The following is a 26,562-nucleotide window of genomic DNA, read 5'->3' as shown; positions in this document are numbered from 1 at the left end:
GTTCTCTCAGGGGAGCGTCCCTGAGGTCGGGGGGCCGGGGTTGCTTTGTCTTCTGAGTGTTCCTGTGAGTGGGGGGGCCACAGGTGATGCCGAAGTCGGTTCTGCTGGACAGGGTGCCCCCCGCCAGGTGCCCCGGTCAGGGATCCGACGGGGAGTGTCAGAGCACGGGTACTGGCGGGGAAGGGGAGGGGCCTAGATGCTGACACGGTGGCTTGAGAGCAGGGATCTCGGGTCGGTGCAGGGGGCGGGGGCGCATGTCCGCCCAGGCCCGGCGCTGTGTGAGGTGGGGGTCTCAAGCAGCACCACCTGCCCCCATCTGTGAACTGGCACCAGGTTGAGAGAGGCAGCTGGGGTAGGCCTCCTGTGGTGCCCACTGCCCAGGACACCGGACCACAGGACTTAGTGGGGTGGGGGCCAGGCGGGCCTCAGGAACCACACGGACGCCCCCCTGCCCTGAGCCCGTGCGTTTGCATACAGCCACCCCGCCCCCCAACCTTGGCCAGGGCCACGTCGTCATCCTGGAATTGCCCTGGCTGCCCAGCTGGGCACTGAGGCCTCGCCCAGAGCTGACATAGGATGCCTGTCCCTTGCCTGGCATGGAGTGGCTTCTAGAAGCCCATGTCCCCACGTCTCCCCCGAGCCAGCTGCTCTTCACACACTCCTCCCCTCCCGAGGGCTGCCTGCACTCCTGGCGGCTCAGCCCTCCCCCACCCCCACGCTGCTGGCCAGTGTCTTGGCACCAGTGGGAGCCAAGCTCAGTGGGAGCAGGCTGGGGTCTGTGCCAGGCCAGGCCCCGCCCATCATGGAGTCCTTGCCGCCGCTCACCCCACAGCTTAGACTGGGGCATCTTGTGGCCCGGGATGGGGCCAGACCGGAACATTCCCTGACCTTTGACGGGGCGCTCCTTATGGGTTTTGTGTGTGAAATCTGACCCTCCGAGGGAGCCTCGTGGTATCTGGTGGTGGTGCTGAAGAACCCGCTAGTCCGTGTGTCTCACCGCGAGGGGCCGCTTGGTGGCTCAGGTACCCACCTGCGCCCTGCTGGAGGCAGCTCTGGACCGCTCAGGCGGCTCGCTTTCCTGATTTTATAACTTTGCTTTCAAATAATTATGGTGTAATTGGCCTTTCTCTCATAATTGGAGAAACTGGAGAAAGTGGGTATGGGCCTATGATCACAGGTCAGTGGTTTTAAAAACACGTAATGAAGTTTCCAATACTGTATTATGAATAGGACTGTAATCCTGTATGAAGCCTCTTTGCCGGGAAAGCTTTGTAACGGTTCACGTGTCAGCGGATCGGTGAGGCTACCAGAAGGCGGTCCTGTCGCTGCTTCGTTACCAGCACGTGGAGTTACACCTGTAAATATGTACGAATTTATTTTTTACGCCATCTTTTAATTTTTGACGTCCGTGTTAGTAACGTGCAATGTCTCCGGTGTTTCCTGTCGTCCGTACGAGGCAGCATTGGTGTATGTACCGAGGGGCAGTTCGTCTTGTAAACAGACTGAGAGGGACAAATACGGTCCTGCAGGTGTATTTTCTCTTTCTTTTGATTTTCTTTGTAACACTTTGTTTTCTGTAGCTTAGTTTATTGTGAGAATACAATGTATATAACACACAGAACATGCAGAATGTGTGTGGATCAACTCCCTGTGTGACTGGCAAGGCTTCTCTGGTCAGCAGTGGCTATTAGTCATTAAGTTTTGGGGTGCCCACTGTGTGGGGGGCTGGTGCCCCTCACCCCTGCGTTGTTCAGGGTCAGCTGTTCAGGTGTTTGGGTCCCTCTTCTCAGTTCTGGGTCGTGACTGAGGAGCGGCCTCCCTTCCAGGACGGCTGCACTGTTTCCATCCCCTCCCACGTGCTTGAGGCCCCTGGCCCCCCTACCTCACAGGGTGGCACCTCACCTTGTGGTTGGTGGTTGTGTGATTTTGGGTCTGTCTGATCACAGCCATCCTGGTAGGTGTGAAGTGGTCTCTTGCTGCGGTTTTGATGTGCGTTTCCCTGCTGTTGAGGGGCGCGGCCTCCTCGGGTCTAGCCCCGCCCTTCGCCCTTTGTCATAACTGAGGTTTTGTTGACTTGCACTGATGCAGGTCCCTGAGCAGATGCCCGATCTGCACGTTGTTTCTCCCAGTCCGTGGTTGTCTTTCCACATTCTTGCTGGCATCCTTTGAAGCACAGGAAGGTCTTGACTTGGATGAGTTCCCACTTTCCTCCTCGAGCGTTTGCTCCTCTCGGCAGCGTGGGTCGTCGCGGCAGCCGGGGTGGCGGCCGGGGTGGTGCCCATGGCCCCGGCCCTGTAGACACCGAGTGTTCGAGTTTTCTCTGTGATGGTATGAGGAAGCACTTGTTGGTAGAGAAGGCGCCCACAAGCAGTCTTCGCCCTGACAGGCCTGAGGGGGGCCCCCCACGGGAATGCTGGTTCTGGCGGCGCGGGCGGCCCCCACTTGGAGAGCATGGCGAGCACACGTAAGAACCACACACGAGGCTTGGGTCGTCTCCCTTCAAGGAGCCACTGTTCAGCCACGTAGGAAGCAAGCCAGTGATGGGAGCGGCGCTAGAGTAGGGGCTTAGAGAGGGGCCAGACCGGCGGCGGGACCTCAGGCCACACTCGGCCACATTTGCCTGGGACTCGTGGCCCTCGGGAGGGTCAGCACAGGCTGTGGCCCTCGTGGTGGCCCTTCTTTCCATTTGAAGAACTCGGGTGTGTGGGTGACCCCACTAGGGCACGCTGGTCCCCAGGGGTGCCACCCCCCCAGTGCTGTCATGTCGGCCCCCTGGAGGAGGTCGCTAGTGCGGCCAGTGACCTCACTCCCGGGCCTCAGCCTCTGCGGGACACACGGGTGCTGTCTCCTCATGTTGGCCTCGCCACTTCGCAGAAATCCTTCCCCTGAAATCAAAACAGCTTTGGATGTTTGGTGAACCGCTCTCCCTAGCTCCTGGCATGGACCGGTCTCGACTCCCTGACTGTGCCGACGAGTGCTGGTCTGGCCGGAGGCCGGCGGGGCCGGCACAGGATGGGGGGTGCAGGGCAGCTGTGTTCTGCAGGAGAGCACGTACGCCCAGCTCTGTGAGCTTCGGGGCGCTCAGGTTCATCTCCTGGAACTCGTGGCTGCTCTGTGCCGTTCACTTGTCCAGAGTGGAAGCGGCTCCGTGCAGAGGCTGGTGGTCCTCCCAGTACCCGACTGCTTTCCCGACGGCCATCTCAGCCGGACACGGCCGTGCCGCTCGCAGGGCCGCTGCAGCAAACCCTGGCTTCGCGCAGACGCCCGTTCGCCGGGGGCTGAGGCCGAGTGCCGGGGGCAGACCGCGCTTCGCCCCGCGTTGCAGTTGCCCTGGTGCGGGAAGTGGTGGGGGCGTTGCTCCAGGCCCTCCTCCACGTGCCCTGGGTGGGTTAGGTTTCGCCTTCACTCGTGGGCCGGGACGTGGCATCTCTGACGTGGCTGTGGTGGTGGCCCGGGCAGAGGTGGGACGTCTGTTGGCCTGGCAGCCCCTTTGCCAGCTGCTCTGTCATTGGAGCCCCGTGCTGTGCTTCCTTACCAGTGAGACTGTTGGAGGTCTGAGCGGTCAGCCTCAGGGTCAGGCTGCCTGAGGGCCAAGCAGCAGGGTCTCAGGAATGGATTGATGTTCCCACTGAAGGGGGCCCTGTATTTGCTGATAAATAAGCAAGCAAGAAGGAGTCCCCCCTGTGGCCGCCTTTTCCACCATTTGGCTGTATCCTCCTTGGTGTCTAGGCCTTTTTCAGGGACCCCATCCCCTTTCTGGGAACCCTCTGCCATCTCCCTGCAGAGCCCTGCCCACCGGCGCCATGGGTCTTTGTGTGAGGGTGCTCACAGATCCGGGTCCTGCTCCAGGACCAGCACCCCTGGCTGGCTTGGACAGCCGTCTCTGTGGGTGTGTGGAACTGGGAAGATCCACCTCTGAGGCTGGGCCTCAGAACCCAGGTTCAGATGCTGCTTCTCTGTCTGGGGCCCAGGTGGCCTCCCCCAACCAAAACACCCTGCTGGGAACATGACTGTGGCCTTCCAGGGCTCCTGGGGGCCCCTCAGCACTCCTGCTCTGTGGGGGACAGACTGGGGGATTCTTCTGGCACCAGCCAGCTGGTCTCTTGGACCAAGGCACGTAGCTGACCCAGATCTTGTAGGACTTGCTTGAATCTCCTAAGACTAAGAGGATGTGAAGACCAAAGTGGTGGAGTCCAGTCCCTCCTCCTCATGCCACACCCCTCAGCCACGCATGCGCCCCCAGCCTCGACACCACGAGAACTTCATCTGTGCTCATTCCCGAGCTTGACGACCGTGACCCCCCGGTGTGGCTAAAGCTGCCTGCTCAGCGCCAGGCCAGCAGGACCCCTTGGGGGGCACTGGGCGGGCGTGGAGGCTGGTGTCTGGCGGTGTTTTGTTTTGCTTTTGGGTGTAAAAACCGTTTCTGTAAAGTTTGACTCAAACCCCTTGTCTGGAAGTTTCAAAGCAGGGACCATCAGCACCAGATTGGCCGTGAGAGGGAAAGGGGCTTTGGTTCAAGACCTGTTGTTTGGCTTCTAATTAGTAATTAATTGGTAATTAGGCATTAACAGCCGAGTAGATGAGCAGTGTGGAGAGCACGAGGCTGAGGCCCAGCAGCTGGGCACTGCCCAGAGTGACTGTCCCTGTCTTGGGAGCCCCTAGTGGACAAGGCGGTGGGGTTTGCCCCTGCTCTCCTGTGTGGCCCATCTGTGGCATCCCTCCGTGGGCCTGTGAGGGAGTGGGGCTGGGCTCTGCTGAGGTGCTAGGGCCAAGGCCACGGGGGAGGGGGCGGGGGGGCTGCTGCAAGGCTCTCGGCCCCCTGATCATGGAGCTGTCCGCTGTAGGGCATGTAGACCTATAGACCGGGCTCAGCCTGCTGTGGGGTCACTCATGGCCGCTCCTGCCCAGCTGCCAATGACCCACCGTCTGGGTGTGGCCAAGATGCCACGCTCCCTGTGGAGGATGCGTATGGTTGGAGGCCCCGAGTAGCTACAGGATCTGCTAAGTCCACCCCCACCGTGACGTCTGAAAGGGTTCACGTGCTCCTGAGCCCTGGGGAGCCTCTCCTGGGTCTGGGTCATTGGTCCTTTGTCCTCCTTGGACTCTTTGCAAAGGTCTGGCCCACAGTGAGCTGGGGGTCTTGGGAGGATAGGATTCTGCTCTTCGTCCCACCTGTGACTTTGAAATTCTCTTTCCTGATCCCTAAGGAATTGACCAGAATTCAGCCCCAGACCACCTGCACATTGGGCAGAAGAGGGTCTCAAATGGGTCTTCCTGATGTTTTTTGCCCTGGCGTTTGGCTGAGGGCTGTGGTTCTGTTGTCATCAGCTTGTGCTGGGGCAGCTGGGCTGCCCCCCGGCTCAGCTCTCCTGTGCCCGGCCGGGGGCCCCTGCCTAGACCTGGTTGCTGCTGCTTGAGCACACAGCCCCGGAGAGGCTTTCTGGCCCCAGGGGCCGTGCCTGACCCTCACCTGGGCCTGGTGCTGCTGGGGGGGCAGATTGCTGTTGCTGAGCCCTTCCCTGGCTCCCAGCCTCGGCCCAGCCACTGCAGGCTCAGGGACCCGGGCTCTTCTCCTCTGTCGGGATGCCCCCCGGCTTTGCCGAACCTCAGTGGGGATCCAGAGCTCTGGGCCTGCGGACGTGCACACAGTGACTGGCCGCAGTGAGGACGCTGGTCTTCTGTCTAGGGCCACACTCCCCCGTCAGTGCCCAGGCATCTTGCTGGGCGGGCGCACTCGCCTTTTTCTCCAGCCATGGTGCTTAGCACTGTTGGGCCAGAGGGGACCTGGGTGGCAGTTGATGTCAGCCCCGCTGTGTGGCGCTCGGGGCTGCATGTGTCCCTGGCTTTAGTCCACGGGGCCAGAGCGGGTGGAGCACCTTAGTGTAGTAAGAAAACAAAACCAACACAGTTCCCATCTGCTGGGGGGGGTGGTCCTCGCTGTGCCCGGTTGTACGTGCGCTCGCAGGTACCAGTGACCTTTATATCTGTGAGCAGCCTGCACAACCGAGCTGAGTGTGCGCTGGCCTGGCACCATGTGCCAGGGGTGCCCAGACAGGGCAGGGGGAGAGAGGGGCCTGGTGGGGGACGTCGCAGAGAAGGGTGGGGGAGCGGGGGTGTGCTGCCGCTGCCGGCCAGCCCTCAACAGACGTTTGCTTTGGGACCTCGGCTCGCCTGGCAGAGCTGGTGCCCCTGGTTCTGTGAGCGTCCGTAGCCCCAGTTCTAATGACAGAGTCTTCGGACCGTCATGTTCAATCCTCAGCCCAAGGCCCACATGTCCCCCAAGTACGCGTGGATAAAGTTTGGGGTCCGTGGACCTGGGTGGAGAAGGTGACTGTATTCCCATCGACTTAGAGGGACCTCTTCCTCCTGCGGGTCCGCCACCCAGGGCGGCGCCCGTCCCCCCCGTGTGAGCTCAGAGCCGCCGTGGCAGGTGTGGGGGCACAGCCCCGTCCGAGCTGGCTCTGTGTGCACACGGCGTCTGGTACATCCGTGCACGCAAGCTGCTGGCACACGGTGCAGACCTGCCCGGCCTCGCTCTCCCGGACCGGTGCTCTCCACGCATGTCCTGTCCTCGCAGCCGGGTGTCCCTCCTTTGGGCCGTCTGGGTCCGTGACGCGTGGCTGTGTGCCCAGCCGGCCTCTGGGTCTGCCTGGCAGGTGGGTGGGAGCTGCCCCCCTTCACTGCCAGTGTCACCCCGCACCGGTTCCCTGGAGCAGCCGGAGCTCCGTGCTGAAGTTGGGGTGTGGGCCTGGGCCTCGGGCCAGTGCCATTAGCCAGCATCTGGAACATCTTTTCTCCCCCACTCTGATCCCCCATGTACGGTTTTTCTTTCTGTTTGAAGGTGTCCGGGGCGGTGCACAAGGAACCATGCATGAGAGGTGGCGGGGCAGGCCCTGGGGACCTCTCCTGGGCTCATCCCAGGGCAGTCTTGGGAGGCGGAGTGGTAATGAGCTCATTCCCCCAAGAAAATGTGGGGTACTGCCAGTGGCCTCTCTCCCAGGAGTCTTGCATCTAGGGGTTCCCAGATGCCAGGTCAGGGCCCACGCCCAGGCCTGCTGCCCTGCTGCTGGGACGTGGGGTTCTCAGCAGAGCGTGGGGGAGGGGACTCAGAAATCCAAGGTAAGCCGCTGGTCTCTGAGCCCAGAGCTCTCCTTCAGCCCTGCCCTGCTTCTGGGCCTTGGCATAAGCTGTCCCTCTATGCGTTTGGGGCTCAGGCACAGAATGAAGTATGTCCTTTGTGAGCACGAGGCCCCAGGGCTGATGCCAGAAGCTGCCCCAGCTCCTGGTGGCCGCTGGCCGTCTCGTCTACCCGGCTTTTCCCTGCACTGGCCTTGGGTGGTGGCCACAGCCCCAGCAACCACCCTGCCCCCCACTCCCCTGGTATCTGATGGAGCCTCTGACATGACGGGGTCCCGCGGCCCAGCTCGACAGAAAGGTCCCATAGGAAAGTCACTCCTGCGTCATACCCCCACATCCTTGCAAACCTCCCGAGGCCCCTGGGCAGAACCTCATCGTGGGGTGTCCTCTCTGCTCTGTGGGGTGCACACTTGGCTGCTGGAAAGCCTTGGGTGGGCGCCCGCGTGGTCTGCAGCCAGCTTTTTTTAGAAACATTTATTTTTAAAAATTGTGGTGAGATGTAGACAACATAAAATGTACCTTGTGAGCACGTGAAGCGTACAGGTCAGTAGCAGTAAGTACATTCACATTGTTGTGCGGCCATCACTTCCAGCCATCATGGAATTTTTTTCACCTTGTAAAACTGAAACTCTATACCCATTAAACATAACTTCCATTCCTACCTCCCTTCAGCTCCTGGCAAACACAATATTTTTTTGAACTTACTAGTTTCAGAGGTAGAGATCAGTGATCATCAGTTGCATAGAACAGCCTGTGCTCATCACATCACGTGCCCTCCTCAGTGCCCGTCCCCCAGTTACCCCGTCCCCCCACCCATCTCCCCTCCAGCAACCCTCAGTTTGTTCCCTAGAGTTAAGCGTCTCGTATGGTTTGTCTCCCTCTCTGATTTCGTCTGGTTTTATTTTTCCCTCCCTCTATGATCCTCTGTTTGGTTTCTTAAATTCCACATATCAGTGAAATCCTATGGTATTTGTCCTTCTCAGACTGACTTATTTCGCTCAGCCTGATACCCTCGAGTTCCATCCACGTGGTTGCAAATGGAAGATTTCATTGCTGTTGACGGCTGAGTAGTATTCCACCGTATATAGACCACGTCTTCTCTGTCCGTTCATGTGTCCGTGGACGTCTGGGCTCCTTCCACAGTTTGGCGATGGTGGACATTGTGCTCAGCCCTTCAGCAGAGTGGCTGCTCCGTGGCTGGCAGGGGTCCCAGAGGCTGTGCGTGTCCTGCGCGGGGGCGTGTATGTGTGGGGGCACACTTGTGCGTAGTGGCCCATGCTCTCGCCCTTGTGTGGGGCAGTGCTCTTCTCTGCCCGGAGCCCCACGGGTAAGCGTCTGCGGGGAGTGGTGTGGCGTGCTGTGGTAGCCGTCCACACGGTGCGGGACCCTCGGCAGGCTCTTGGCCTGAGGCTCGGGGGAGTAGGCCCAGAAACCCGCTCCCTCCTTGAGGGTTGTGGGCCCCCATGATCCAGCTTGGACCAGCCTTGAGAAGGGTCAGAAACCAGAAGTGACTGTCTTTACCTGCTTGCTGATCTCTTGTGGAATGGGGATGCCACGGGCTGTTGCTGGGGCTCAAGTGGGCCCTGCTAGGAACAGTGGCCTTCCAGGCCCGGAGCAGCACGTCCTGCCAGGGCTTTAGATCGCTCTCAGGTGAGAGGGAGCAGCAAACCTCCCTCAGGGCCTGTGTCCATGTCCTGGCAAGGCTCCCCTGCTGGCCCCTTCCTGCTGCTCGCTCACTTTCATAGAAGGTTCTGCTCATGGGGTTTGTCCTGCTGTAGGACTCTCAGAGGCATTACTCCAGCTGCCAGAAGACCCATCCCCATCCTAGGGTGGACAAGCTTGGGGTGGGGGGTGGGAGCGTGGGGGAGGCTCAGGCCCTTTCTCCAGAGCTCACAGGCTCGGTTTAGTGCTCCGTGTTTGCAGGCCAGGTCCCTGACTGGCAGCCTCACTCCCCCACCACACGGATGGGGTTCTGGCCCGTGGGCGCGGGGCGCCACTAGCCAGCCACCATGTGGGGGGGGTGACCCTACAGCCTGAGTCGCGTGCACCCCCCAGGAGTGCTCCTGAACCTGCGGGAGCCGGTGCCAGGCCTGTGGCTTTTCTCTTGGTGAGAACTCAGCTTGTTTCCTCTCCTCCCTGCTTCCTATCTGCTCAGACAGGAAGCTCCACCCTTGCTGGCGTAACCGCCCCCCCACCCCATTGCCCGGCCGCCAGCCCCCCGCTCACCCGCTCGCAGGAGGTATCCAGGCCGCGCGGGCAGACGTCACCGGACGCTCTCCCCTAAAAAGCACCAACAAACGGGTCTTTCTTTCCTGAATGATTGTTTCATGTCTGAGCAGACCGTCCACAGTCGTCTGTGGGTACCCCCCCGAAGCGCCTTCTGGAGCTGGGCCTGGGCCTCTGAGCTGCGGGGCTCCGGGCCTCAGGGCAGCTGCTTCTCTGTGAAGACAGAGGCCAGTGCACCCTGCACAGGGTCTGAGGTCCTAGTATTTCCTCCCTGGGTCCCGAGGGCTGCCTACGTCCCAGAGTCCTCGACCCTGCGTGTTTGTCCCCCGAGAGGGGCTGCCGTGGGGTGGGGTGGGGTGGCCCCGTGAACACGCGTGCATACGGACATGTGCCGGGCTTGGTCGGGCCCTCTGCCCAGGATCCCGTCTGTCCTGTCTCTGGAATTTTGTGATGACGGCCCTGGTAAGCGGGGCACCTCCGTTGACCACTTGCCTCCCTGCTCTCTTCCCCTCCCAGGAAGCCCGTGTCCCCCCAAGGGGCCAGGTCTGTGACACAGTATTTTCTCCAAGTGTTCCTGGAGGTGGGAGGAGCCTTTCTTCTCTCCCCCCCACCCTCCCAATACTGGTCTCCCCTCCAAGGCTTCCCAGCTGCCGGCAGAGCGCCCCCCACATCTGCTCCCTCCTCCTGAGGTCAGGCCGGGGGGAGTGACAGGGCATCGTCCTGTCGGCCCCTGGCCCTAGGTGGGTGATGGCGCAATGGCCTGTGTGTGGCCCCCAGCACAGCTGCCCTGGGCGGGGGCGGGGGGGGGCACTGTCCATCCTCCACAGACGATTCTGTTTTCTCGGGAAGAGACCCTGTCTCCCTCAGGATCCTGCGCCATTGGGTTGGGGGACTTTGTTCTCCTGAGGCCAGTTCTGGAGGCCACTCTGACTAGTGTCCCACAGACACAACTTGGGGCCCCTAGGACGCTGGAGGAGAACACGAGCGTGGCCTTGGTCCTGAAGCCCTGGGCACTCGGTGGAGAGGGTCGTCTCTCTCTCTCTCTCTTTTTAAAGATTTTATTATTTGAAAGAGAAGGAGAGACAGTGAGAAAGTACAGCAGGGAGGAGAGGGAGAAGTGGTCTCCCTGCTGAGCAGGGATCCCCATGCGGGGCTCGATCCCAGGCAGACGCTTCGCCAACTGAGCCACCCAGGCACCCCAAGAGGGTCGTCTCTTATTTGGAGAATGCCTTTCTCCTGAGATCTTGCCAGACGGATGCTCTGGCTGACAGCTAGTTGTCGGTTCTGCTTGGTGGAACCCAGAACTTTGGGGACCTGGGTGAACCCCCCTGATGGAGGGCACCACACTTGGCCAATGAGCCTGCCCGCTGGGCTGCCCCTTCCCCGTCCTGGCATGACCACGGCGGGGAGGCCAGAGTCCACGGCTCCCGTCAGCCATTTCGGCACCAAGTCGGCAGCGCACAGACTGGGGGGCTGGGGCAGGGGGCTGTCCCCTCGAGTCCCCGCCCGGAGCTCGGCCTGGGCGCCCTATCCTGGGCCATCTGCAGCGGTGGGGTGAGGTCCTGGCGCGGCAGCCCCACGGAGCGCTCGGGGAAGTGGCTTGTCCTGCCCTGGGGTCAGGGTCTGCGCGTCACTGTATGCACCTCGTGCACGGTCGGGTCTGCTGGCTGGAGGCCTTGCCCAGAGCGCGGATATCTCCGGAGGCGCCAGCAACAACTTCTGTGTTTCTCACAGGTCTCCTCCGAGCCCCCGGCCTCCATCCGGAAAACAGATGACGCCCCTTCCCAACTCCCTACGTCTTCTGAGAAGGACAAACAGTCTGGCTGGCTGCGGACCCTGGCCAGCTCCAGCAAGGTTGTGCGGGGAGTGGCGGGGGGGGGCTGCTGAGCACGTCTGCGGGGTGGGGCGGCCGTCACTGAGGCTCCGCACTGCAGCCTCTCACACCCGCGCCTCTCTTCCCGCAGAGCCTTGGCTGTGTTCACCCTCGCCAGCGCCTCTCCGCTTTCCGACCCTGGTCCCCTGCGGTGTCCACGAGTGACAAAGAGCTCTCCCCACACCTCCCGGCCCTGATTCGAGACAGGTGGGTGCCTGCCATGCTGGCGGCCAGTGGTCAACACAGGCCTAGGGACGTGGGGCCGGGGTTGGGTTCTGCCCCCAGGTGTCTGTAGTCATCTGCTGGGTGAAACCTTTCCTTTATGGGGTTGCCTGGAGTCTCTCAGTGCACACGATCTAAGAGAGGCTGTCGCTCTGCGTGTCTCAGGACGGGCCTCCCCCAGTCCGCGGGGCGCTCCTTCGGTGGCCTGAGTGCACAGTGAGGCGGGCTCTGCGTGGGTGGGATGAAGTGCCTGGAGCTGTGGGGCCGCATGGCCAAGGGAGCAGCCGGGGAGGCCGGCCAGTCACCACAGTGCTGGTCCTTTAGACGGTGTCAGGTGCGGCCAGCTACCCCGCAGCTGCTGGCCTGCATCTCCTCCTTCACACTGTCCAGGGGGCAGGTCCCCCGAGGAGCCTTCACGTGCTGGCCACGGTGGGAGGGGGACTTGGGGGGGAGAGGCAGATGCCTGTGGCCCCAATGCGCCCCCGCCCCGTGCCCCGCAGCTTTTACTCCTACAAGAGCTTTGAGACGGGTGTGGCCCCCAATGTGGCCCTGGCACCGCCGGCCCAGCAGAAGGTCGTGAGCAGCCCGCCATGCGCCACCGTGGTCTCCCGGGCCCCCGAGCCTCTGGCCACCTGCCTCCAGCCACGGAAGCGGAAGCTGACCGTGGACACCCCTGGAGCCCCGGAGACGCCTGTGCCCGTGGCCGCCCCAGAGGATGACAAGGACTCAGAGGCTGAGGTGGAAGTGGAGAGCAGGGAGGAATGTACGTGTGAGTCGGGGTCCTTGCCTGCCGATGGCGCGGTGCCGCACGGTGGTGCGCCGAGCACCCTGGTGACCTCCACTTCCGTCTGTGTTTCCGCAGTCACCTCCTCCCTGTCCTCGCTCTCCTCCCCATCCCTTACCTCATCCAGCTCCGCCAAGGACCTGAGCTCCCCCGGCGTGCACGCCCCGCCCGCCGCGCCCGCCGCCCCTGAGGCTGCGGCCCCTGCCGACACCGCGAGCGGCGGCCTGGAGGCCGAGTTGGAGCATCTGCGGCAGGCCCTGGAGGGCGGCCTGGACACCAAGGAAGCCAAAGAGAAGTTCCTGCACGAGGTGGTGAAGATGCGCGTGAAGCAGGAGGAGAAGCTGAGCGCCGCGCTGCAGGCCAAGCGCAGCCTCCACCAGGTGAGGCCGCCACGCCCGCGCCCCCCCCTCCCCCCCCCGCTCTCCCTGCCCCCGGCTCGGGCCCTCGCGGGGCTGGCCTGTCCGTCTGGGGGCAGCGGAGGCTGGGCTGCTCTCAGCGGGGAGCCCAGGCCGGTTGTGGGTCCTTGGCGTGCGCGCACCAGCACGGCCTGGAGTGTGCAGGACGCGGCTCTGAGGGTCCCTTCCCCACACGTGGGGTTGTCTGAGGTGCAGCGGGCAGGTGCTGTGTGGCGAGCGTGCAGGCCGGACCAGGTGGCTCCAGGCACAAGCTCACGGCTTCTAGCTGATTCCACAGAAGTGACTGCTTCCTTCTGAAGAGGGGGCTAGAGGCCTGAGGGTGTCTGGGCCCCACCTGCGTCCGCCTCCCACCTCAGTAGGGGGCACGCCGCAGGGCCAGCCCCCAGGTCCCCGGGCTGTGGCTCCACGCCACCTTTCCTCCCAGGTGGGGGAGGCCCAGAGTTCGCAAGGTCGGCCAGGGCGGCGCCTTCACAGTGGGGCTCTGCGGCCTCGCCCGAGGCCCGCCCGGTGTCGGCTGAGTTCACACCTCTGCGGCTGGCGTCTGGCGTCTGGCAGCTTCGCACGTGGGCTCCTAGCGCGGCACAGCCTCGCCATCCTGAGCGCCCCAGAATTTCAGACGTCTCCCCTCAGTGTGTGTCAAGCGCTCGCTCAGGACGCCCTTTCCCTGGTTCTGGGTGGAGGTGTGATTTCACACGTGCATCCTCCTGAGCACGTCTGCGGCTGGGGCGGCCGTCACTGAGGACGGGCGGAGGCCGAGGTGCTGCGGAGGGCGGCCCGGGAGCCCGAGCCGGGGCTCTGCCTTGAGGAGGTCCCGCGGGCTCTGTGAGCCGGGCTGAAGCTTGCGCGGCGCCGCCACCACCGCAGGCCGTAGGCTGGGGAGCGCTGGGCCGTGGGACCCTGTGGGAACGGGAAGGCGGGTGGCAGCCTTGTGCGGGGGCGGCCTGGGAGGGGGCACGGGCTGGATGGTGACCCCGGCCTGCGGGCTGTGCCGCCTGCCCGCCCAGGAGCTGGAGTTTCTGCGTGTGGCCAAGAAGGAGAAGCTGCGGGAAGCCACGGAGGCCAAGCGCAACCTGCGGAAGGAGATCGAGCGCCTCCGAGCCGAGAATGAGAAGAAGATGAGAGAGGCCAACGAGTCCCGGCTGCGCCTGAAGCGGGAGCTGGAGCAGGCGCGTCAAGTGCGGGTGTGCGACAAGGGCTGCGAGGCCGGCCGCCTGCGCGCCAAGTACTCGGCCCAGGTACGGGCGGGGACTTCGTGGCGGGTCTTTGGGGCACCACCTGGGAGGCAGGAGCCCGGGCCTGGCAGGGGGGAGGAGGGGGCACGGAGGCCTGTGCGGGGCCACGAAACACCACCTGCGGACTCAGCTGTGTGGCAGGTCCCAGGTCTGGGCGGGAAGTGGCAGGTGCTCTGTTGGCAGCTCCGGGACGCACTGCAAGCTCGGGGGACCGTGGGGGCCCAGCAGGCTGACTTGAGCACTGCACACTGTCCTGGACTTCGGGGGTCCGTCCTCCACAGGGAGGCGGTCCCCTGGCCAGTCAGGACCACCATGCGGGAGTTGTGCACGACTGTTTCCCGCCTGGCCATGCCCTTCCGTGGTGGCTTTGCTTGAGGAGCGAGCTCTGAGCCAGCCCCGGGGGTGCAGACGAGCCCCCATGCAGCCCCAGCTTCTGTCCTGGGGCCAGGGCTGCGGCCCGCCCACCGTGTGCGGTTATGAAAGTCTCAGCACAGCCGATCGGCCGTCCTGCCCGGCCCGGAGTCCTGGATAAGGGGCCAGAGGGCACCGAAGCCCCTCCTCCCCTGGCTTTGCTTCTGCTTCGAGGGCCTGGCCTGGGCAGCAGGCTCTCGAGGGAAAGTCTGGCCTCAGGAGGTCAACAGGGTACCCCCAGGCCGCTGCTCTTGGGGCGCGTGCCATGTCTGGACGTGGGTCATGCTGCCGCCTGAGAGGCTCTCCCAGGCTCTGCTCGCCGCCTCCCTCTCTGGAAGGAGGCCGGGCCGGGCCGGGGAGCGGGGGCCGCTAACGCCCAGCGTCCCTTTCAGATCGAGGACCTGCAGGTGAAGCTGCAGCACGCGGAAGCGGACCGCGAGCAGCTGCGGGCCGACCTGCTCCGGGAGCGCGAGGCCCGGGAGCACCTGGAGAAGGTGGTGAAGGAGCTGCAGGAGCAGCTGTGGCCGCGGCCCCGCCCCGAGGCTGCGGGCGGCGAGAGCACGGCCGAGCTGGAGCCCTAGCGGAGCCCGCTGTCTGCCGCCGAGGTGCGGACGCCGCAGGGAGCGGGCGGGCGGGCGGCCCACGCCAGCGGGGGCTGGGGGGGGCTCTGCGCGCCGGCGGGCCCACCCCCACGTCCACATAGCACAACGTCTTACTGTGCCTATAACCAAGCGAGTGTTTGGAACCACATACTTTTGGAATCCACTGCAAAATTTTCTACTGGCCAAGTTCAAATGCGCAAGCCGGGTTCCCAGCCGCAGCCGGAGCCAAGGGCTCCGCGCCTGCAGCGGCCCTCTGCTTGCTGGAACGTTCTAACATTTACATTTTTGTTATAAGCTATTTAAAACCAATAAGAAGACTTGATACTCAGAAAAATCAACAGGTTTTTTTAATGACTAACTTTTAAAAGCCCCACCAACACGTGACGCCATCCGAGGACCTGCTAAGGGAGCCGGGGTGCAGTCGCCCCGCCCCGCGAAGCCATCGCAGCTCGTCCGTGGCCGCGAGAGGACAGGGAGGGTTTTCTCCAGAGTCTATTTTTTCAGCGACGAGGACCCAGGCCTCCTGTGCCGCCGCCAGGAAGAGCAGGGAGGGCTCGGCGAGCCGGGCCGCCTGACCGCCCGCCTGCCCGCCTGCCCGCCAGGCAGCCCCGGGGGGCGCAGGGAGTGCCGGGCCCGCTCCGCCTCGGCCGCCCTCCCCGGCCCGCTCCTGTCGCGTCGGGACTGAGGCTGCAGCGTTGGAACAAAACAGCATTACTTCACTTTTTTTTCTTTTTGTTTGTTCATTTAAACATATATTTAGAACTGCACTTTGTCAAAAATCTTCCCTTCTCTTTTTATTCCCCAGTTAACTGAGGTTTTTACTTTTCAAATATTGCAAACCCATTTATAGAGCAGTCCACATCCTAAGTGCTCGAGTGTTTAGAAACCCCCTCTGGTGCTTGGTTGAACAAGGGAATCACAAAACGAAAATGCAAAAACTGAACTTCGGGGGGTAGTTCTGTGCCTTCCAGCATCTTGTACAGCAAATCCTGACTCGTCTTTTTACCCCCGAGACACCTGTCTTCAGACTGAATCTGCCACTATCAGAATAAGTTACTTGCATTTATTCCAAATAATCTCGTTTACTCTCAACTGTTCATGCAAATTGTATAAGGTTTTTTATGCCCAAGCTTGAAAAATGATTTCCCAGTAGACGAGAGGCGGCTACCCATCCTGAAATTACGGTATTTATGTACATGAGAAAGATCTTACCAGAATTCTTCGCTTGACCCCGTTCTAACGCCGAGGCAGCTGTGAGCGCAGACGGAGGTGGGGACTGCTGGCCCAGGTGCAGGCGCCGCCCGCCGCCACGACCAGCAGAGGCTTGGTGACCATGTCATCTGCAGGGTTCTCGCCCGTGGTTTACTGGGGGGAGGGGCGCAGGTGCTGCTGGACCCCCCTTCTAAAGTGCAATGCAAAAGGGACACCATATATATGCAGCGTTTGTTTGGATTTTTTTTTTTTTTTTGCTTTTGTTTTTTTTTGCAGTTATGAAATCTGTATGCATGGAATGTTAAACCTCTGCCGTATGTATACCCATCGATGGGCATTATTACCGGGTCCTGGAAGGGGCCGGTCGTGCTACACAACACTCAGAATGCTGTGTTCAGCCTTGTTTTTCCAGAGTTGTGTTTTTTCAGTCATTTCTTCAAGGGAAACTAAATGATTTCGTCGGAGCAGAGCTTTAAGTGTGCCCTCGTGCTTCTGGGCGGCGGTGCTCTGTTGCCAGGAGAGATCAAAGGGCCCCTGCGGCCCGGCCCCCCGGGGCCACCCGTTCACTTTTTGGTTTTGGGCTCCAGAGGGCCGTGAGCTTCTCTTGAGTTCTGTGCAGGGGCCCCGCCTCCCGTCGCCCTCGCCCTGCCCACCTCCGGTCACCATCTCGACCGCTGGGTCCACGCCTCCACTTGCCAGCTTCGTCCCGGAAGGTCGGGAAGAGCTGGATGCGCCGCGGCCGCCCGGGCCCGGCCCTCCCATCCCCACCCGTCCCCGCCCGAGGGGCCTGCGGCCCGCCAGAGCTGGGGTGGGGGGGACCTGCCGTCCCCGGCTCCCCGGGCACCAGCAGCTCGAGCCCTCCTGGGCAGCTCCCTGGGTGAAGCCGGGGGGAGGGGCGCAATCGGCTCCTTCTGGCCGCTTCCATCCGAGGGGGTCCAAGACCTGGCTTTCGTTCGTGCAGCTGCGGTTCAGTGTCTCTGCAGAAGGGAGAAGAGTCTATCTTGTCGGCTGCTGACGCTCCCTGTGTGTAATATCCATTATCCAGATGATTGTGTATTCAGTTTAATTACTCATTATTTCTATGCTGAAAGAGGATTTTTAACGAAGGGAAAAACAACAGCAATAACATTCATATCTTTGGAGCAGCTAACTCACACATAATATCCTGCTTTTCGTACAGAACTAGCCCCGTGTAAAAACAGTCCCTGTAAATACGTTCCCTGGCAGTGTCGTATCACGCGTACGCGGTGGCTCCTTTCTCAGAAACTCGTTTCTTACCTGGTAGTTGTCTTGTTTTCTGGGTTGTTTTGAACTGAGGAAGAACAGCTCACCTGCCCGAGGGGACGGACCCTCCGCCAGCCCCCATGGCACCCCTGCGCCCCCCAGCCCCGGGCTCCGTCCTCCCGCCCGCCCGCCCACCCACCTACCCACCGCGTCCACCAGGCTCGAGAGGCCGTCTTGTTCTTGCTTTAAGTCAGGAGTCACAAGCGACATTTTTTTTTTCAATTAAGGAAAAAACCCCACAGCTCTACCTTCACATCCGCCAGGAGCGTCTGCATCGCTGTCCGCGTTCCCTCCTTCGCTGCTGCTAATGACAACAGGATGACTTACTCTACTATCGAAAACTATTTTTATGTAATTAATGTATGCTTTCTTGTTTATAAATGCCTGATTTAAAAAGAAAAAAGAAAAAGCTTGGCATATTTATCTACTTCGCTGTGTACCCGTTAGTCCTTTGGCGCCCCTCCCCCAAACAGATGACATTGTACAATAAAGGACTTTGAGAGTACGCCTAGGACAGCCGTGCTTGCCCCCCCCGTCCCACCGGGTCACCATCTGGGCCTGATCCCAGGGAGGGCACGGGGGTGTCTGTCTGCCTGTCAGACTGTGCGGACCTTTGGTCTCCATCGACCCCGAGTGACGTGCGGCTTCGGTGGGCAGCGCCCTGGCTGGGCTGCTGTCTGTGTAGGTCCCACCCGGCTGTGGCCCACGGATAGCAGCTGGAGGGGACCGTGCCCGGGGCCTGGAGACCTGCCCCCCGGGGTAGATGGCCAGCTCCCCAGCGTGCCATCCTGAGGGAGCAGCATGGCGATGCCACAGTGCCGGGCGCTGCGGTGCCGCCTCTCCCGGCTGCCCGTCCCTGCCCGTGTCCCGCCTCCCAGCTAGCTCCACAGCCATCCCTCCAAGGTCATGTGGAGGTCACTTGGAGAGCCGGGCGGTGGGAAACCCAGTGTCCAGGCCCCGTCTGCACACGCACCCCAGCAGTCCTCAGGAGCCCCCCAGGGAGGGGTGCGGGGTTGGCTGGGGTATGGACCACCCCACCCAGGCAGCCTGGAAAAACCCGCTCTACCTGGGCTCCAGGCTCCTGCCCAGGTCAGGCCTGGAGCGGGAACAGTGGGGACCAGGAGGAAGAGCCTCCACGCCCACCCTTGCCTCTACCTGTCATTCGTGGGCTCCCCGAGGCCAAGATCCCAGCCACTTGTGGGGTGCCACCTAGGGTCCGACACAGAGGCTGAGTTGGGGGCAGGTGAGGAGGGAAGGCAGACGGTTTATAAGCTGGGCCCCAAACCACAGCCCCCACCTCTGTCCCCTCCTGCCGCTTATCAGGCCCCGGGGCCCTGCCTGGGGTGCTGGGCTCGGAGGCATGGATGACAAGCTTACCGCAGTGGGACTCAGACCCCAAGAGCAGAGCCCAGCCCCCTCCACCACCGCCCCCTCGGTCACCTGGGTGTCACCTGGGCCTGGCTCCCCGTTCCTCTCGGGGGTGGTCTCCCAGGGAGCTGTGGGACCATTGGCCAGAATCTGAGTGCCCCCTTCCTGGGTAGGGCTGGACACCTGGGGTGTGGGCCCCCTATTACCACCTCTGCCCAATGTCCAGGGCGCTGTCCAGCACTGTTGGGAGGGCTGCCCCTTGCTGTCTTCTGGGATCTCCCAAGTGGACAGTTGTCCACTGTGGCCTGCTGGGGGTCCCAGGGGCACCCCCGCAGCCATGGGTGTGAGCTGAGGGCTGCAGCCAAGGCCCTACCTGTCCCCGGGGCCAAACACTTGCCCCTTTCTCAGCCTCACGACCAGGCCCACCTGGATGGGCAGCAGGACCTCGCGTGACCTTGCAGACTTGTGCAGACCTGCCATCCCCATGGGGCATCGATGCCGTCACTGACGTCCCCTCCCCGGGGCCTCCCAGGCCTCGTCCTTCCCCAGAGCATCTCCTGCTGCCGCTGCTCGGGACCCGCGGGCTCTCGGCCTCCCGGCCTCCACCCCAGTTCCACTGTGAAGGTCTGCCTGCCACTCCAGGCCCCGAATGTGGGAGGAATGAGGGTGGGAGGCAGGAGGGGAGAGGCAGTCCCGGAGGAGGGCAGGAGGCCCATGCCGGCCGGGGAAGGAGGGCTTCCCCAGGGGGCAGGGCCGGTGCCGGCCGTGGGTGCACTGTGTGGCCAGCGTGGGGCTCGGCCCGGGGCGCCTTGGCGCGGGGCTGGCGGCCGACTCAGAGGCGCGGGATGCTGGCCAGCACCTCGAGGGGGCCGGGGCTCCACTTTTGGGTTCACTTTCGGGTATAAATTTAACTTTAAAGGGCCCTGGGTTGGGGCACCCGGGTGGCTCAGTCTGTTAAGTGTCCGACTTGTGATTTTGGCTCGTGGGTATGGGGACGGAGACCCGCGTCCATCTGTCTGTCCTGGCTCCGTGCTCAGCGGGGGGTCTGCTTGAGACTCTCGCTCTCCCCCTCCCTCTGCGTGCTCTCTGTCTCTCTCAAATCCGTCTTTAAAGGGCCCTGGACACCCTGATGCGGGGCAGACAGGACAGAAGCTGCCTGGACAGAAGCTGCCCCCTTCCCAGTATTCCTGGCCGCACCCTGTCTCTTCACCCCACCTCTGGGTCCCCTGGCTCAGGACCGCCCACACCACCGGCATGCCGGCCAGGCTCTCTTCAGGGGCCCATGAGGCTGTCCTGCTGCTTGGCCTCCCTTGCCCAGAGCCCTGGCCTAAGCCAGGGTCCCTGTGCCGGCCGCTCTGGGGCCCTCCCCACATGGTGCTGCTTTCCAAACCGCCCAAGGCCCCAGGGATGCGGTGAGCCCGGGGTAGAGGGGGTGCTCCCGGGTGCCTACTCAGGTCCCAGGTTTCTGGGCCTGCCCTGTGACCCCACCCCCCACCCCCAGCTTTCACTTCTGCCTCTGTCACCAGCAGCCAGGGCCCCACCCGGGTCCCCTGTGCACTCAGCTGTGCCTGCCCGTCTCTGTCTTGGGATCTCCACCCCTCCTCCAGTCTGTTGACCCCAGAGCCACAGTCTGGCCCCCCAGGCCCCACCCAGCACCCTGTGGTCAGGGGGGCTGACCGCAGGCCAAGAACTCGCACCCTTATCTGGGGAGGCGGATGCCAGGCGCACCCTCCGTGGAAAGAGGAAGCCGCCTGCCCATTTACAGTAACAGCTGGTACGGCCCATCCTCCCCTGGGCCCCCGGGGAGGACTGTGGGGTCAGTCCCTGGCGTTCAGTATGGTCCCCAGCCTCCATCCCACCCACGCCCCCAGCTGTAGCCAGCAGCCCCCTCCCTGGCTCACCCAGCCTGGAGCCTGACCTGCCTCTGCTCCCCCCTGACACCCCTCTCCCTCTCCGCCTGTCCTTTCGTAGGTCACCCCCTTCTCGCTGGCCAGGCAGGGACAGGCTGGAGGGCTCACAAGATTCCCAAGGCCCCACACCACACTCTGCTGGCCAGGGGCCCAGCACACTCTGGGTGAGCACCGCCTGCAGGAAGGCAGGGGTCCTGGAGGGAAGATGGGCAGGAGAGTCCCGCAGGACAGTCTGTGCCCTCAGGAAAGGCTGTGCTGACCCCAGCCGGATGTAAAAGCAGGGCCTTGGAGGGGGACCCTGACCCTCCCCACAGAAACCCACTGTGCTCTGTGCCCTCCTGTGTGCCCTGCCCACTGCTAGGCAACCCTGTCATGGGTGGGGGGAGAAATTTGGGGGCCTGGATGCCTGCCTGCCCGCCCCCCCACCCCCTCCCCACACACAGCGATGACGTGAGCCTTGTAGGCCTCACATGCGCGGCCATCTGTGCCCAGACCCATGCCAGGGGCTGGGGGCCGCGGATGCTGGGGCTCCCAGCCCCTGGAGCAGGTGGCCCCTCTGTGGGGGGTGGTAGGGACAGGCAGGTGGAGCGGCCTGTGCCAGGCAGGGTCGGGCCTTCCTGCTCCAAGCCTGGCCCAGGAGCCCTTATTGGCAGGAAGTTTGGCCCAAACTCTTGCCCAGGTCACTCCTCCTGCCACAGAAGCTTGTTCTGGAAACCTCCAGGGACAGGCACCTTGTGAAGGATGGAGCCTGACGTCAGGGCTTGGCCCCCACCAGAGGACACCTGAGTCTAGCTCGAGGCCCAGGCAGGGGTGGGAGAGAGGAGAAGGCAAGAGAGGGCCCAGCACACAGGGTAGAGAGGTAGGGCAGGGTCCACATTGCAGGGTCCCCTCTGCAACCCAGGTGGGCCATGGACATGGCTGTGGTGCCCGCACACTTGTGTGCATGGGAAAGCCAGACCGACTTGCACATAAGCCGGCAAGTGACAAGGTGCCCACCAGGCCCCCTCCCTGTCCCCCACCTCTGCCCTCCCTCCACTTTCTTCCAACCCCCCGCACCCCATTTCAGCCCCACCCAGGTAGACGTAGGTATCCTGGACCCTCCTTGCCTTCTCTGCTCCCGCACCAGGGCTTCCCTCGGGCACGGGGGGCTGCAGGCGTGGGGCAGGGTGGTGAGTTCCCCTGGGGTCCAGCTCCCCTCCCTTGCCCCTGGTGGGGCCTTGACCCAGTGGAGGTGTGGCCCACACCCCCGATTTCCTGTTTCTAAGAAAAAAACAGTCCCAGCAAAGGCGCTGGGGGTCTATGGAGACTACTGGCCAAGGTCTGGGGAGGGGCGGGGAAGGAGTTTTGTTTTGTCCAGAGGCCCCGGGACCCGAGGAGGGCTGCAGCGGGTGGGGCCAGCCTGGTGTCACTGGCGGGCCATCTGCCTTCCCTGGACACCTGCTTCCCCAGGCAGGACGGCAGCGGTCAGCTGGGGCGGGCCCAGGTCAGGGCTCCTCCGCGAGGCGCGGCCACCTCGGGTCTAGCCTCCCCCTCAGCACCCTTGTGGGGACGCAGGCCACCCACCATCCTGCACCCCCATGTTTGGAGTTGGCCACCGCTCCCAGTCAGAAGCGGATGAGGCTCCTCTCCCGCGCCCCCCCCGCCCCGCCCCTGCCCCAGGGGGAAGGGCAGGGGCTGGGAATCCTCCCGGGAATGAGAACACTGGTTCCAAAACATTCCAAATTCCTGCTCCTTCCGGCCGGGCCGGAAGCCCGCCTGGGGAGGGGTGGGCAGGGCGGCGGCCGCCCCCGAGCCAGGGAGGCCGGGTGTGCCCTCCGGGGCGCGGGGCCCCTGGCAGGCCCTTCTGGGGTGAGCCTGAAGCCGGCTGCGGCCGCCCACACGGATCCGGGCTCCGGGTCCGGGGTCCAGGCCGCGGACTCTGGGGGCCGCGGTGCCCGGCGGGGGGGTGGGGGGCGTCGCCCGCGGCTGAGTCAGCGCGAGGGCGCGCCCCTGGGGGGGCGGGCAGGCCGGCCTGTCCCCGCTTCCTTCCGCGGAGTCGCCCTCTGGGGGCTGGTGCGGGGGACGAGGGCCGAGACGGAGGAGGGGGTGCGCCCCCCGCCCCGCGGCCTCAGTTTCCTATTACGCGCCTGGCAGGACCCGGACTCGATGCCCCCCCGGGGCTGCCCCGCCGCCCGGTTTCACTTCCCCCCACTCCCCGCCGGGCGTCGCGTCCGAATTCCACCCGCAGCCTCGCGCTCCGACGGTGGGCTGCCCCTCCCCCCGCCCCCGCGAGGGGCGGCCCCGGGTCCCGGCCGCCGGGGGGCGCGGAGGGCGCTGGGGTTCCCCGAGCCCGGGCGCGTGCGCGCGGTCCGGGGGCGGGGGGAAGGCGGGCGCAGGAAGTGCCCCCTCTCCCCCCCAGCCTGCGTCCCGGGCGCGGTTAACCCTTCCGGTCCCTGCTTGGGGGTGGGGCGGGGGGAGAGGGTCTGGAGCTGGGGGACCCCGCGCCGAGCCGAGCCCCGGCGGGCGGGACGCGGACGTGCCTACGTGTCGGGAGCCGGCGCTGACCGGCGGCCCCCGGCGGCGGAGGCCGGAACTGCAGCCGCGGCCGGGACGGGGCCGGAGCGCGCCTGGGGTCCGCGTCCCCGTGGGGCCGGAGCCCGAGGGAGACCGGATCCTTCAAGCGCCAGCCCCCTTCCTCCGCCCCGCACCGGGGAGGCGCCTGCCCGCTGGTGGAAGAGCGCCCCTGCCGCCAGACCTCTGCGCCTTCCCGGGGCTCCGCAGAGGCCCCGGGCCCTGTCCCCCCGCGCTGGTCCACATCGAGGCCCCGAGTCACTGCAGGGGGACGCACGTCCAGGGCCCAGCTGCTCTCTTTGGGCCCCGTGTACCCCCCTCCCGCCCCCGCCCCGGTGGCTTGGCCCGGGTCCTGGGGACACTGTCAGGGCCCTGGCTGGGGAGTGGGGTGCGGGCCTTGGCAGGTGTGGCCACTGGAGACCCCAACACCCATGGAAAGCCACATGGTGGCCTGTGAGCCTCTCCTGCCTCTCCCTTTCTCCTCTAGAACTGGCCCCCCCTGCGGCGGGCACTCACTGTCACCAGGATGTTGACCCCCTATCCACACATCCTGCTTCTCCCCCAAGCTGCCCCCCCAGTTGGGACCCCACTTACCTAACCCCCCAGTCCACATCCAGGCCTAGCCCCCACCCCCAGCTGCTTGGGCTTCTCCCTCCTCCCTTCTCTGCTATAGCGCAGAGCAGGCCCAGCCCCCCCACACCTGGCCTCATGTTCCCACCACCCCTTCACTCGGACTTCAGTGAACCCCCTGGCTGGGAGCTGATCCGTGGCCCACATGTGCCCCCAACCCTACCCCGGGCATCCACCCAAAGGCCCTCTCACCTCCATTTCTGCTCCACCTTTGCCCTCCTTCCTGGGCCGGCGGGGGGGTTGCTCTTCAAGAGGGGGGCTCACTAAGGATTTGCAGAGGGAATGAGGGACCCCTGGAAGGCCGGCCCCGCCCTGACCTTAGCCTGTGCAGAGGCTCCTGTGGCCTCCGTGGCCTGTGGCCAGCACCTATGTTGCGGGCAGGGCCAAGGAGGGTTTGAAGGCTTGGGGGAGTTGGTAGCACCCCTCCCATGCCCTTCCCCAGGCCGCCCCAGGAGGAAGGCCCCACAGACTGGGGTCCACCCTGCTGGGCACTTGTGGGGGGCACTTTGTCCTGGTTCCTCCTGCCTCTGGTTGTCCAGGGTGCAGGACTGGGGGGCGGCTGACAGTTCTCTGAACCCCTGGGCAGAGTTACCAGCAGGAGCAGTATCTAGAGTTTTGGGGAGTGTCACCATCCGGGGGTCACATGGGGTGGGGAGGGCTGGCCTGGAGGCTGAGCCCAGCACATCTGGCAGGCTCTGTCCGGCTGCCCGGCTGCCCGGCCGGCCGATGACAGCCCTATTTATAGTCTCCATCAGAAAACGCCCGTGGCCATGGCAGTGGGGCGGCCCGCCTGCTCCTCGACACCCAGGGCCTCGTGCCGAGAAGAGCCCGGGCTGGGGCAGCTTCGGCCAGCGCGGGTTGCTTCCTGGCCCACTTCCTCCCCCTGGCCACCCCCTAGGCTTGCGGGGGGACCACAGCAGTCCCCGGCCTGAGGCTGTGGGGCCCCCAGGTTACCTGATGGGCAGGGGACCCAGGGCAGCTCCTCCCCACCTGCTCAGGCTCCCCCATCTGACTCCCAAGGTGTCCTGTGCCCGCTCCGTCAGAGAAGCTGTGGGCTGGCTCTCAGTGGCTGTGCCCTGCCTTGAGGGGACAGGGCAGGAAGGGGACGGGGCCCCATGCAGCTGTGATCGTTGCCAGCGCTGAGGGCTGCCCGCCCCGACATGGCCTTGCTGAAGCAGGCCCGGTGGCTCCAGTAACACTTGCCCAGGGCTGAGGACCCCCAGGGTGCTGGGGGCCACCTGGGGCAGGCGGGGGGCTGGCAGACTGAGCCAGGCCGCACGGGAACCCCTCAGGAAGCCCCGCCCGGGAGGAGGGGCTCCGCACTTGGCCTTGCCACCCTCCTGGCACCGAGACCGGGCGGCCTGCCCAGGCTTTGCGGAGGGGGGGCCTCCCCCAGGAGCATCCTGGGCGACTGGCCGGCCGGCGGGAGAGGAAGCTGGGCGAGCTGTCTGTGCCGGACGCCAGGTGAGGGGTGGTCTGAGACGTCGCACTTGCCAAGGCTCTGCTGGGAGGTGGGCCACGCAGAGAGACGGGCATCTGAGCTCTCTGTCTCTCCAGTCTCTGAGCTGTCTCCCCGATCTCTGAGCTCTCTGGACTCTGGCTGGAGAACTCCTCGTGAAGAACGAATATGTTCTCTTCGAGGCCGAGCCTGGCCAGGTGCTCAGTGTGGGGTTGGCACCCTGCCAACGTCCCCTGAGCAAGTGCACGGCAGGTGGGGAGACCACTGCGGAGAGACTGGCCAGGAGAGGCGGCTTTCGGTTGCACACTAGATACTGCTGGGCCCAGAGCCTCCTCCCCAAGCCTCCTGGGGGCTGAGGCGCTTGGAGTGTAAGGCATGTCGGGGCCGCCTCCCGCCACCCCCTCGACCAGCCCCTGCCTGCCTGCCAGTCCCAGCGAGACCCGGGAGAAGCCTGCCGTCCTGGAAGGAGAAGGCCCTTGGGGTCTCTGGGGAGGGCCTGAGGAGGCTGTCACATGGCCCCTCGGTCAGGACCCTGCGCATAACCCCCCGCCCCCCAGCCTCCCAGCCCGCTGGGACAGCACCGATGCTGCCCTGCCCTGACTCGGGGGGCGCTCCCCCAGCCCCCCACCCGGCTCTGCCCTACGCCAGGACAGGTCGCCACGGGCACCGTGCTGCCCCAGAGGGCCCAGGCCACAGTGCGTCTCCCCCGCCAGACCGGTGTCTGCGGCCAGGCCTCTGCGGACCCTCCCTCTTCTATCTTGAGAATTCAAATTTCTTGTGGGTTTGTCTGTGGGACACGGTGCGAGGACAAGGGGTCAGGTCAGGGTGAGAGCAGCTGCCTCTGGTGTCACCCAGCATGGCCGCGCCGTTGGCAGACGTGCCCGCCAGTCCCAGGGCAAAGCCCCGGGAAGGGCTGCTTGGCAGTGGTCAGAGGGGCCCTCAGCCAGGCGTCCCAGCGGGCGGGAGGCGGGGGGACAGTGGGACGGGCCAGGGAACCCCATCCGGCCCAAACACGGGTCCGTGGGGGCTGAGCTCTCCCCAGGCCTCGCTGAGTGGCCCCTGCCCCCGGGGCCTCAGCTGCCCCCCCAGGAAGCCAGTGGGGGGCGGCGGTGGGGAGAGCCTGCCCGCGGGTTTGCTCGGACGACCGGAAAGCAGCCGGTTTCACGGGCCGTGTATGCAGGCCTGCGGAGCTGCCTTCGCTCCGTGTCTGCGAAGGGGCCGAGGGGACAGACTCCCCCTCTCCGCC

General features: G+C 64.2%; 1 protein-coding gene across 2 annotated transcripts in view; it reads left to right on the top strand.

Moving 5' to 3' along the window:
- SKI (SKI proto-oncogene) overlaps positions 1-17,904 on the top strand; it is a 72,059-nt gene extending 54,155 nt beyond the window's left edge. The window contains exons 2-7 of one of the 2 annotated variants that reach the window (XM_036089574.2): positions 11,098-11,217; positions 11,328-11,443; positions 11,959-12,227; positions 12,321-12,622; positions 13,663-13,893; positions 14,694-17,904. In XM_036089574.2, the coding sequence (XP_035945467.1) occupies positions 11,098-11,217; positions 11,328-11,443; positions 11,959-12,227; positions 12,321-12,622; positions 13,663-13,893; positions 14,694-14,882 (1,227 nt within the window). In that variant the 3' untranslated portion in view covers positions 14,883-17,904. The remainder of the gene's footprint in view (positions 1-11,097; positions 11,218-11,327; positions 11,444-11,958; positions 12,228-12,320; positions 12,623-13,662; positions 13,894-14,693) is intronic. The other variant, XM_036089575.2, reaches the window with a different exon arrangement.
- Positions 17,905-26,562: the final 8,658 nt, after the last annotated feature.

This window comes from Halichoerus grypus, chromosome 5 (genome assembly GCF_964656455.1).
Source record: "Halichoerus grypus chromosome 5, mHalGry1.hap1.1, whole genome shotgun sequence".
Lineage (NCBI taxonomy): Eukaryota > Metazoa > Chordata > Mammalia > Carnivora > Phocidae > Halichoerus > Halichoerus grypus.
This window is presented reverse-complemented; position numbering and strand designations above follow the sequence as displayed.